Source organism: Xenopus laevis, chromosome 9_10L (assembly GCF_017654675.1).
Source record: "Xenopus laevis strain J_2021 chromosome 9_10L, Xenopus_laevis_v10.1, whole genome shotgun sequence".
Lineage (NCBI taxonomy): Eukaryota > Metazoa > Chordata > Amphibia > Anura > Pipidae > Xenopus > Xenopus laevis.
Genome location: NC_054387.1, coordinates 104,129,988 through 104,143,313, shown reverse-complemented (window position 1 = coordinate 104,143,313; position 13,326 = coordinate 104,129,988). Strand labels below are relative to the sequence as shown.

Genomic DNA, 13,326 nt, shown 5'->3' with positions numbered 1-13,326 from the left:
TTTGTGATCTATCTATTTGTATTAATGTATTTGTTTGTCTATACATCTGTCTATCTATTGATCTATCTACATTTGGTTACATTTCACATACATCCTCTAATGCAGTGGTCCCCAACCAGTAGCTCGCGAGCAACATGTTGCTCTCCAACCCTTTGGCTGTTGCTCCCAGTGGCCTCAAAGCAGGAGCTTATTTTTAAATTCCAGGCTTGGAGGCAAGTTTTGGTTGCTTAAAAACCAGGTGTACTGCCAAACAGAGACTCCTGTAGGCTGACAGTTCATATAGAGGCTGCCAAACAGCCAATACCAGCCCTTATTTGACATCCCCATGGACTTTTTCATGCTTGTGTTGCTCCCCAACTCTTTTTTACATTTAAATGTGGCTCACGAGTAAAAAAGGTTGGGGACCCCTGCTCTAATGTATGGTCTACACTAGGAGGAGTAATGCTGAATCACAACTGGACTTTTTGTCAATGCTAGATTGGATGCTGCAGGTAAACCGTTTCAAATATGCAGTCAGTAACTGAAACTTGTGCTTCCCAGATTATAAACCCTCTGCCGTTTTGCAGATGTTACATTTTGCACTGAAGATTCCATTTTCACGGATTTCAAAAGACAATACCAAAAGGTTTACAGCTCAGCTTGGGAAGGTGCTGAATGAGAAGACACCTGCTGACTGCCAATTAAGCCTTTTGTATCTTATTCATGCCGGATTTACATTCTAGGTTATTTAATCTATGAGGCAGTTCCACAGTTTGATGATAAAACTGCAATCACTCCTTGACCCTAGAAATTAGAATGAATGTTGAATGGGTGAAATGAAGAAAACAATGGCACAAATCTTGCTTTAAAATCATTTAAAGATGAACAACCCCTTAAAGTTTAAATGAATCTTTATTGAGGATGAAGAATGTTGAGTACCTTCTTCTACGATTCCTTACTCTGTGATACAGGATGTACTTACTGTCCTTGATATCAACTACTGTAATGTCTAAATTGAATGTTCTGTTTACTCTAATGTAACTTCAGTTCTTTGAGGCATTTGATGTACTGGTCAGCTTCAAATAATTCAGGGTCATTTAATTAACGAGTCCACAAAATGGAACAAAGTGCTCTATAGCTTTGGTCAGAAGAATGTAATGTGCTTACACATTGTGGCGCATGTCAGTTGAGGATAATATGAAAGCTTAAACTCATTTTTCATCAAAGCACAGACACATGATCATGGAGATAAGGTATTGTCAGCACTTTTTTTGAGTGAATTTCCCATTTTAAGTCTGTATGGTTCAGTCGTCATCAGTAGGGTCTAGCATATGTATTTGGCCTGATAAATGCTGCTTACCAGGCAGAGTACTGTTACTTACAACTTTATCCTTCAGCAGGGCCCTCATAGACATAATGGAGGTAAATGGTCTCCAAGTTTAACGATAAGACTCACACACTATTCACAGTGATTATGGCACCAGTGGTTCTTAAATAGGAACAACATATATATTTCAAAACAAAGATCTTCCAAAGGGGAAGAGTTCTTCTCTTGGATACAGTTACAGCCGACCATAGACTTGGCACATTACATAAATGTGGTTTCTTTAACAATACATCTCTCCCTGCAAACTTTCTTAGTTTGCTTCAAAATAATTTCTCACCACTGGAGTCCCTCCAGCTTGGTGGGTGGGAGAACTTCCCCACATTACTTCTTAGTGGATCACAAACTGCTTTTACAAGCCTCTTGCAACGGGCTGTCATCCACCCCTGCCACAGAGTCAAAAAAATATATAACTATGGGATCCTTTTTTTTTTATACACTGAAGAATACCCATATCTCACTGGTGTCAATAAGAACACAACGGTGCATATGTACCACTAGAGGAGATTTCCTTCAGTAGGTGTGATATGTCACCTACAGCTAAATTATTAACACACAGGCAAAACAGCCAGACAGTGAAACAGAGCAACATTTAAGCAATTAGCTTTAAATTAGTTCTAACCAGTTACAAAACTAAAAAAGTCTGGTTGCTATGGCATCTATCGCCAAATAGTTTATATGGTATTATAGAATATGTACAGTGTAATCACAGCATTTACATATAAATGTTTATCCTTTTACAAGCAGGTCTTTTGTACTACCTGTATAATCTATATAATCTATTTGTACTGTAATCAATATAATTTTCTGGTTGCCAATTCAACTGCCTGTTGTCACTGCAATACTATTTGGCATCTGTATTGTAATAACAAAATGCAGATGCTTTGTTTGTCTGTGCTATTTGGATCTTTTTTCCTAGTGGTCCCAGTGAGTCATAACAATGACTCTTCATCAACTGTAAGAAAATACATTTGCCAAACATAAACTTGTCATGTATGAGTCCAAGGCGATGTGTCACAACATGACAAGTGTGAAACAGAGGTAACTGAAAGGAAAACCACCCACTGAGGGGGTTATTTATCCAGCAGTCTGCACTGACAGCATGCATGCACCTACACAAGTCATTTGCAATCTTTGAGGCATCAATGTTTGTGGCTGAAATCCCCAGCCTGACCTACTAATGAGCACTTTAGGAAGTTGGGTTGCTGTATGCTTCCATGGAGAAAAGGATGAAACACATTTGCTCCACAGTGATTAGGATATAGATTGACAGGGGTTGTTGAAACATGGTGCAAAATATTTTTATAGTAAATGGCTGTATTAACACTTCAGGGTATGTACTTCAGTTATAGGGAATAGAAGACATGACGTTTAACACTAAAGTGGTTCAACCTTCCCTGTGCTTTTCCTTCTGAGTAAGTGGCTCTACAACTTCCAGGCTTTTGGCACAAGATACAACTTGCATTAGTGGTGCCCTCTGTGCCACAACAAGGCCTATCTAGTCCTAGCTCTCTATACACTGGGCCCCAGACTGGCGAGGTACCGCCAGGGCACTGGCCCATCCATATTACTTGTTGGAACCTTAGCTGCCAGTTAGCAGACCTGTTGCTATTTCTCATCACCTACAGTGAGCACCATGGATCTGGCCTTACACTAAATTCACTAATATAACTATTTGGTTGCCTTGGTTTCTTCTCTGTTTTAGCAGAGCCCAGGCTCGCTAGTGTCATCCAATCTTATTTACATTAGATAAAGAGAAAGCACTTCACTGCCCTCTAACTTATCCCCTCTTGAATGCAACAGATGAGAACCTACTATAGAACCATTTCAAAGGGATTCTAGCACGTCCCAGTTGCTAACTACCAAACTCAATCATATTTAACCCCTCTCATACTGTAGCCTTAAAATAGGGATATTTGGAAAAACAAAAGAAAATGTCATAGCTATTATATTGGGTCCTGGATATGACATAGGCATGCAAATTACACAGACCAGGTGAAGTGCATTCTAATTGGAGGATTGTTTTTATAATGATGGTACTGCTGACCCTGCAGATTTTGAGAAGAGCAATATTGATTTAAGAATATAACCTTGAAGTTGCTGGACTACAGTTCCCAGCATGCATTTACATTTAAGTTTAAGTTGTTAAAATATGTTGGGATGTGTAGTGCAGCAACATCTCAGTAAAGTATATTGAGCAACAGTGTATAAATCCCCTTCAACTATCAGCGACTGTAGATTCTACACAACACTAACATGGAATTACCAGCATGCCAACCTCATAGCTTCTGTGTTTTGTGGATTATAATGAAAAATTTATTTGGTGCGAAATCAATATGACTACTTAATAATAGAAGGTTCATTATTTTGTGTGTCTGAACCTATTAGAGTACTGTAAACCTTTTCTGATATATTTGAAGCAATGTTTTTGTCTCATAGTTCATAGTATCATTTTTTAACACCTGCATCCAGATTTGCCAAATGTTTCAATTGACCTAGCATTGAATATTTACCATTCCTTTATCCATCTAGCAGTTGTAATGATGCTGTGTTCACAACTGAAAATGAAAAAGAAAAACGGAAAACCCTGTTGTATTAAAACTAAAGCTGCTTTTCATTGAGGTATTCGCTTCTGCCTGGAACTGACAAAAAAGGTACATAACAGTTTCCTTCAAGAACCACTCTTTATGCAAAGAGCTCCAGGAATATAAAATAAAAACACCCTGAGAGACCCTTTGTTTAACAGGTGGTGCTCAGAGCCTCCATGACAACACATTCACCCCATTCTTATTATTTGGGGAAGGGAATTTTGAAAGAACATTGAAACACTTGAACCCCGTCCCTCTCCGTCTGGCTCACTCTACCTGGCAGGAAAAGCTGCCTATATTCAGAAAGATTCACTCTACCTGGCCTGAAAAGCTGTCTATATTCAGAAAGATTAATAGCTTTATATTATTCTATAATTTCCCTTGTCTTGTTACCAGTCGTGCCAGCAAGATTTTTTATTCCCTCATACAAATGTTTAACACGTGCACAAAAAACACATAGTTATAATTTTCTTTTTTAAAAAAGGTGATACTATACTGATTTTCCCTTTTATATATTTTTTTTTGGTGTAATATTTTTTTTAAAATGGCTAATGAAATGAGCAGCGTCATATTGCTGACATTCTGCAGAAAAGTCAATCTTATCCCTAGCAGACATGTGCATAAGAAGGATATAATGAGTGCATCTGACAGACCTAAGGTTTCCTGGTAAAGATCCTCAGAACTATTTGGCTAATGCGAGAAGGCTATGCGAGATATAATTTCATTAGTCCGTGATAATTACAACAAGGGTGTCCGTGCCATGTGATAATTGTGTCTGATCGTGTTCTTTCCTAAGATCATTACACAGAGACTTAAATAAATCTATAGCAATTTAGTCAAATTTTACAAACATATAAGTGACAACATTGGTCTTAATGATGGTTTACCCAGGTGAAGCTTAAGGAGACATTATGTCATCAATATTCTGTATATTTCTTAACCAACCAATTATAGTTTATATAGTATTTGTGTCTCTTATTCGGAAACCCAGAAAATTCCCAATAACATGAAGGCCACCTGCCATAGACACCTTTTTCGCTGTAATTCTAAACTAATATCTAAGTTGTGTGAATTCATATCGCAGGCACATCGATACTATTGGATTTATTTAATAATTTTTAGCAGATTTATGGTATGGTGATCCAAAAGATCCCTTATTCAGAAAACCGCAGGTCCCAAACATTCCGGCTAAATGATCCCATACCTGTACAAAATAGGGACCCTAGGAAGGAAGGATTTGATTGAGCTGAACTGAATCAAAATCCCCAGGTCCTAGGCATTCCAGATAAATGATCCCATACCTGTACAAAATAGGGGCTCACAGCCAGGTGACTTTAACACAATACAATTATTTGGAACTTTTGTTAAATTAGATCCAATTCAGTATTCTCCATACTTTTAGTTTAAACATAATTAAACCCAATGGGATTATTTTGCCATTGGTAGGGAATAATTATATTTAAGCTAGGATCAAGAGCAAGATAAAGTTATTACAGAGAAAAAGAAATTTATTAAGATGGTATATATGGGAGATGGCCTTCCCGTAATTCAATAATAGTTTCTGGATACCAGATCCCATGCCTGTACTATAAAATGTTTATTAATCATGAAGTGGGTGATTAATTGTCATACATTCTTCTGTGTAGAAGAGATCTTAGTAGCATCAATGAGAAAGTAATGTAGCTATTTGTTGTGGATGGAAGGGCACATAATTATTTTGTGTAAGATTTTTTTTAAAAAACAGAAAATGATATGATTTGTCCCTGCCTTTCTAATTTAATTTTCCTCTCTACATCAGACTGTATTGTCTTTCATTGATGTTGACAGTGTGATACATCACAGTATATATGCTATATAACGTGTAGGAATGCCAAGTAAATGAAACCACAGCTGTAAATAAATTAGGCTTTATTTTTATTATATATTTATTTTCATGTATAAAAATGTATATACACATTTCATTAATATAAAAAAGCAAAAAGCTGATTTTTTTTTTTTAATTCTTTAAAAATAAAATGCAAAGTCTTTTTTCCAGCTGAGGCAAGGGGATCCAAAAGGTGCAGTATGCAAAAAAACAGCACAAATGAATGGAAGTGATAGTTGTGGATTTGGGCACCCTTGTGCCATCAGCCTAATGAATATAAAAAGAGCTGGAGAACAACAAACATGAAAAATGTTCCTGCTGGGACAAAATAAGGGCTGTGATTGGCCATTTTGTAGCACCTCTGTGGACTTGCAGCCTACAAGAGGCTCTGTTTGGCAGTACACATGGTTTCCATGCAACCAGATCTTGCCTCCAAGCTGTCAAGGATTAGGTAGGCGGCGCTGTGGAGACTGATAGGGAAAGGGCGAGTCCTTGAGGCAGGGGCTGTATGTGCCTAGGGAACACTTAAAGGGAAGGCAGGAACAGGTTGATGAGGGCAAAGAGTCAATCTGGATCAGGTGCAGAGCAGAACAGGACGGAGAGGGCTGGGCAAAGATCAGGACTAGGCTGGATGAAGAGGGCTACGACTCAGGACAGGAACAGACTGGATGGGACAGGATGGTGCGGGCGTAGATCAGATCAAACTGGGGATAGAGTGCAGAGGGATGTCTAGAGTGGATAGCGGGAGAGGTCTGGAGAGCAGGATAGCAGGAGAGGACTGGAGCAGGATAGCAAGATAGCAGAGGGAGACTGGAGCAGTGGGAAACTGGATAGCAAGAGAGGGAGACTGGAGCAGGATAGCAAGACAGGACTGGAGCGGATAGCGAGAGAGGGGTACAAGGCAGGGTAAGAAAGCAAAAATCAGGAACAGGCGAGACAAGGTCAGTACAAAGTAAAGGCAAGGTACAAGGTGGAACAGGAAGCAGAAATCAGGAACAAGCAAGGCAGGGTCAGGTCAAGGTTGGGAAGGTACAAGATATGGTAAAGCAAGACAAGACAAGAACAGGCAGACAAAGAGGAATAATAAGGCAAAAGGGGCAAGAGCTAGAACTACCTAGTTAAGGGCGCTGCCGCAGTACTAGGGAGAAACAATATAATGCTCTGGCAAGGAGTGTGCTAAGTGCTGCCCTTAAATAGGGAAGAGTAAGCCCTGATTGGCTGATTGCAACTAGGCAGCAGCTGGGTTGGGAGTGTAGAGGCTAAACAGGCTGCAGCTGGGCTGGGGCTGGTGAGGCCAATCAGGCTTCAGCTGGGGTGGGACTGCAGAGGCCAGGTAACACATAGCGAGGCACCCTACAGGCTGCTCACCTGGCCAAATGGTTAAGGTATTGAGCCAGAAACCCAAAGGTCCATGGCTCAAATCCCAGCAATACCTGACACAAGCCAGGAATCCAAAAATAAGCACCTGCTTTGAGGCCATTGGGAGCAATATCCAATTTGGTTTGGTAAACAACGTGTTGCTCACTAGCCATTGGTTGGGGATCACTGGCCTAAGGTAAGAAAGTAGAACCAGGATCGTCAAGTAATCCCTTTCCAGATGCTTCTGAAGTCTACTGTCCTACACTCTCGCCGTCTATAGAGATGATTTTGTTTCCAAGAAAGGAGACTGTATAAATTCTTCATTTGGAGATATAAAATACATTTTCTTTATTAAAATGTAGTTATGAAGGAATGCAGCATGCTAAGCACTATTTATGATCCATTCCTTTTATTGACTTTAGAAACCCATTTACTAGCTGACAAACCCTCCATCATTGGGCGCCTGAGCATGGATGCCTGTAGAGCAATGTTTCCCCACTCATATATTCTTTTGGAAATTTCAAATTGAATTAATGTTGCAGGCATAACTTGGAGCCTCAGATGAACCATATATGCTGTGAATATTAATGCAAATACAATCTCAGAAGATAAAACTGGAATTTGTTCAAAACAGCATTAAATTAAGAAAGCAGCAGAGAAAAGGGTAACTTGTAGGCATTGATGCACTTAACCTGCTAGCAGTGACTTTCTGGCATTTTCAGTTGTAATGGTTGATATAAGAGGTCAGCATCTTGAAGGCAATACAATGACACAATCAATGATAGGCTGGCACTAACAATGTTTATTCAATGGCTTTCTTATTTGTACAACTTCTGTTTCCATCTTCATACTGTCTCTGAAACAGATATAGGAGACAAGGTGTAGGTAGGCATTAATAGGGATACCCCTGTGCACGCAATCTACCTGGAGGGTCCTTGAATGATATAGCAGATTTAGTAGACCTTGGCTATTAGTCTCTAGCACCCTGATCTACTTACTACATAGTCATTGCTCGGACACGTCCACTGCCCTTTGCAAATGATGGAAATCTATGTTAAAACTCCACAGAGAACAATATTCATTTAATGAAGCCCTACAATTAACTCCTAGAACATAACACAATTTAATCATAATAAACATCTTACTGACCCATGCTCTCGATAATAGAGCTGCCCATAAACACATAATTGTACTATCTGCCCATCAGCATTTAATGGGTTCTTCATAGCTGATAGATTTTTGCAGCTCCCTCTCCCTAGACACTCTGGCCATATCTGCTTGTTTTAAGTTGTCCATTTTCTCATTTACAGTATATGATACTCCCCGACTACCACATATAAAGTAGAAAATCCAGTATAAGTGATTAAGTAAAAAATACACTTATAAGGTGCAGTATACCCCCCCCCCCCCTTGTTCAGCTAGCTAAATGGATAGTGTTTGTACTTTTGCCTGTTGTTTTAATTTTAAAAAATCAATGTTTTTTTTTTTAAATCTTGAACTAAATAAAGCAAACAGGGAAACTGAAGCTCATCCGTGTTTGATCCCTGTGAAGTAGATAATTAGATTACCGAATAAAACCCTTTCCCTGCCCCCTTTGTTTTGTAGGTAGGTGGGGGATTATCTGTGCACTGATCATTTCATTAACCACCTCTGTTTTATGTGTTTTGTTTCTTTGTATCACATCATAGGCTCAGATTTTATTTATTTATATGGTTTATAAATTCAGGGCATCTCTTAAAGGACCACTGACACTAAAAATGGAAGTGTTTTATTTGCATTTAAACATAATATACCATTACCCTGCATTCAAAAAAGTTTTGATTCAGAAATATTACTTTGATTTAAATAAATAAGCTGCTGTGTAGCCATGCGGCTGTCTGCCCTTTGTTGGTCTCTTGTTTAGAATCCTGAAAAAATTAATTAGAAGTCTGTTCTCCTCTATTTCTTTTAAATGGCTGGCTTCAGTGATGTTACATACAGTATGTAAGGAACACAGAGGATATAGTTCATCTAATGCAAGCAGTGTCGGACTTGCCCACCAGGATACCAGGAAACTCCCGGTGGGCCCAGGTGTCAGTGGTCCCTCATGCTGCTAAATATTTGGCCTATTTAATGCCCATTCCCTATTTCTACGAGAACAAAGAGGCTAAATAGATGGAATAATAGATTATAGTATGTAAAGAAAACAGAATAGGCAAATAGAGGTTGCGTGAGGAAAAATAATAGAGCTGAGAGTGGGCCACTGGCCTAAGTTTTTTTGGTGGGCCCCTGGTCTAAGGTTTTTGGGTGGGCCCCTGGTGTCCCAGTCCGATACTGAATGCAAGGCACGACTATGGATGTGTCTCCCTTGTAAACATGTGCGTTAGAACCCCCTGTAAATGCTTCACAAGTTTGCCATGACCACATTCTTTCATATTGGGTGCAAGGTGTAAAATTCAACTCTTTGCATCTCATACTATACTGTAGATAAGGGGGTGCTGGATATAGCAAGCACTCTTTTTTTGTACTTGGCTCCTTGTCCCTTTTTTGTTTCAGTACTTCCTTTAGAAGAAATCAAATTTGTGAGCATCTTCAGACAAGAGCAACATTGGTGCATGCAGTTTCAGGAGTTTCTTATACGATGGTGGGCAAAGCAACTGAAATCTACCCATATGTCATTGCCCTTACTGCTGCTGCTATTTAAATAACAAACGAACTTTATAAAGAGTAAATATATCCCCAATACATACTACAATAAATGTATCTGCCCGTATACAATGTTCAATTTGAAGGGGCTGCCTATAAAAATATTTTTTTTATATTTGTGTCTCCACAGCAAACATCTTGACGGTGATCATCCTGTCACAGCTGGTGGCCCGCAGACAAAAATCCTCGTACAACTATCTCCTGGCTTTGGCTGCTGCAGACATCATGGTCCTGTTCTTCATCGTTTTTGTTGACTTTCTGCTGGAAGACTTCATTCTTAACAAACAGATGCCTCAAATGTTGGATAAAATTATTGAAGTCTTGGAGTTTTCTTCCATCCATACTTCTATCTGGATCACGGTTCCATTAACAATCGACAGATACATAGCAGTGTGTCACCCTCTTAAATACCATACGGTGTCTTTCCCGGCCCGTACAAGGAAAGTCATTGTAAGTGTATACATCACTTGCTTTTTGACTAGCATCCCATACTACTGGTGGCCAAACATTTGGATTGAGGATTACACAAGCACATCAGTACACCATATCCTCATCTGGATCCATTGCTTTACAGTTTACTTAGTCCCCTGTTCCATTTTCTTTGTGCTAAATTCAATCATAGTATACAAGCTCCAGCGGAAAAGCAATTTTCGATTGAGGGGATACTCAACAGGGAAAACTACCGCCATTTTGTTTACAATTACATCTATCTTTGCCATTCTTTGGGCACCTAGAATAATTATGATACTCTACCATCTTTATGTGTCCCCAATACATAACAGCTGGTTGGTACACATTGTAACGGACATTGCGAACATGTTAGCTCTGTTAAACACGGCAATTAATTTCTTCCTCTACTGTTTTATTAGCAAACGGTTTCGCACAATGGCAGCTGGGACACTGAAGGCATTTTTCAAGTGCCAGAAACAACCTGTTCAGTTTTATACAAACTACAATTTTTCTATAACCAGCAGCCCCTGGATTTCCCCAGCTAATTCACACTGTATTAAAATGTTTGTTTACCAATATGATAAGAATGGGAAGCCATTAAAAGTATCCCCATGAAGGAAAGGTATGGCAATTGTTTGGGAATACAGCTACTTGATGCTATTGTGGCAGTTTATTTTGCACTCACGTGCATTGGTGCTTTCTATGGGTCATCTGATTTAAAGATGCTGTTGAATGAAAGCACATGTGGCCAGTTGAAGGGATTGCAGGATCCATTATGGAGGTGCAGGTGGTATAAAGAACATGTCGAAGCCTCTCTCAGCAGAATCATCATTTGTGATTTTTGAGTTTTTACGATAAAAACTGACATTTACAAGCAGTAGTGCAATATGAAGTTCTTGAAACATTTCATTAAAGACATTTTGTGGTGCTTAGATAATGCCATCCATAGCAGCTATATTAGCTCTTCATATATTCCACCATAAGCCGATTTTTTTTCTGGGGAATGTTTCTAATATCTTTTATCCTTTATTGGATGTGCACTTGTTTGAAAAGACGTGTCACATATATACAGTATACAGTAAATGGTTGAATGGTTGATTAATTAATGTTTGTGTTCTTTGTCCAAAATAATTTAGTTATAACTACAGAGCATTTTGCTAAATTTCTACTGTCTTTTTATCTACGGTATGTGAATGATGATGTTTTTGTTTATGGTGTGATTTGCATCTTCTCCCTTATAGTTTCAGTGAGCTGTGTGTGTGTATTATCCACTGGAATTAATAGCAGACACATATAGCCATTTGTACATGAGTTTGCTTGCATTGTGAATGAACCGTTTCTTTTGTAATATACCAATTGTTAAACTCTAAACACATGCCTTAATAAACAAAATCAGCATAGGTTTTCTTATCTGAATGGGATAAAAAGCACATTGAGCTTAAACTTCAGAACAAGTACTTCCATTCTTATTCTTGCCACACAATCTAACAGAGCGCTTGCAGAGTGAATAAATATATTTTTGCTCTTTGCTCCAAGTAGGCGGTTTAGAGGTTACTATTCGTTTTACTGAGCAGTTTCCTGTGATAGTTAATGGTTCAGTTGCTTTATAGCTTTAGACTAAGTGCTGTATACCAAAACAGTGAAATGCACTTGATTTTCGCACTTTGGGCAACATATCGTTTTAGATCCTGCTGAAATCATAGTAAACTGATTTGGGCTTTAAATGATGTAGAAATACTGCAGTGGATTTTCCCACTAATTGCATTAGCTGCACTCACTGTACTAACTGATATAGGAATAATTGCAATAAAACAGTTTGCAAAAATCCATGTCCACTATTTTACTAGTGGACTTGGCCAATGTTTAACACTAAAATGTATTTTTCATCAGTTAACGGCATTCTTGGTATGTATTTCCATCTAGCAGAGGTTTATTATTATTTGCTGTGAGAATGATATTCATTTTGTTAACACTTTGATAACATTCCTCCATAGGGAATGTATTTATAGAATTAGAATGACGCAAAAAAAAAAAAACCTTGATGTATATACTTTCTTTAGTATGTGCAATATAGCCGCGCACTATTAAAGCTTTGTTTCTTTTCTACAATATAGGTAGCATTCACAAATGACTTATCTACACATTTTATAGCACTGTTTCAATTTAGCCTTTGGAATGTAATTGAAAAATAAATAATTAGCAATTTTATTAAAGCGGAAATTCATTTTTTTTGCAAATAAATTTGTTATTTAGCAATTGTGTTTCTTAAGATTAGCAAAACCAGACTTTATACCTATTTTATGAATTGAGTTTCTATTAATGCTTACATTTTTTTTTTTTTAGAAACTCTAGTGTTTGTAAATTTGTGTTTTCAGGGAAATTTAGGGCAAAATATCAATAGTGCCATAGGGTCTAATATGTGATGTTCTTGTTATTATTAAAGGGATACTGTCATGGGAAAAAAATGTTTTTTCAAAATGAATCAGTTAATAGTGCTACTCCAGCAGAATTCTGCACTGAAATCCATTTCTCAAAAGAGCAAACAGATTTTTTTATATTCAATTTTGAAATCTGACATGGGGCTAGACATTTTGTCAATTTCCCAGCTGCCCCATGTCATGTGACTTGTGCCTGCACTTCAGGAGAAAAATGCTTTCTGGCAGGCTGCTGTTTTTCCTTCTCAATGTAACTGAATGTGTCTCAGTGAGACATGGGTTTTTACTATTGAGTGTTGTTCTTAGATCTACCAGGCAGCTGTTATCTTGTGTTAAGGAGCTGTTATCTTGTTACCTTCCCATTGTTCTTTTGTTTGGCTGCTGGGGGGGAAAAGGGAGGGGGTGATATCACTCCAACTTGCAGTACAGCAGTAAAGAGTGATTGAAGTTTATCAGAGCACAAGTCACATGACCAGGGGCAGCTGGGAAATTGACAAAATGTCTAGCCCCATGTCAGATTTCAAAATTGAATATAAAAAAATCTGTTTGCTCTTTTGAGAAATGGATTTCAGTGCAGAATTC

At 38.3% G+C, this 13,326-nt stretch overlaps 1 protein-coding gene across 1 annotated transcript in view; it reads left to right on the top strand.

Moving 5' to 3' along the window:
• LOC121398249 (probable G-protein coupled receptor 139) overlaps positions 1 to 11,815 on the top strand; it is a 44,332-nt gene extending 32,517 nt beyond the window's left edge. Inside the window, exon 2 of the mRNA XM_041577165.1 lies at positions 9,990 to 11,815. Within this exon, the coding sequence (XP_041433099.1) occupies positions 9,990 to 10,924 (935 nt within the window). The 3' untranslated portion in view covers positions 10,925 to 11,815. The remainder of the gene's footprint in view (positions 1 to 9,989) is intronic.
• Positions 11,816 to 13,326: the final 1,511 nt, after the last annotated feature.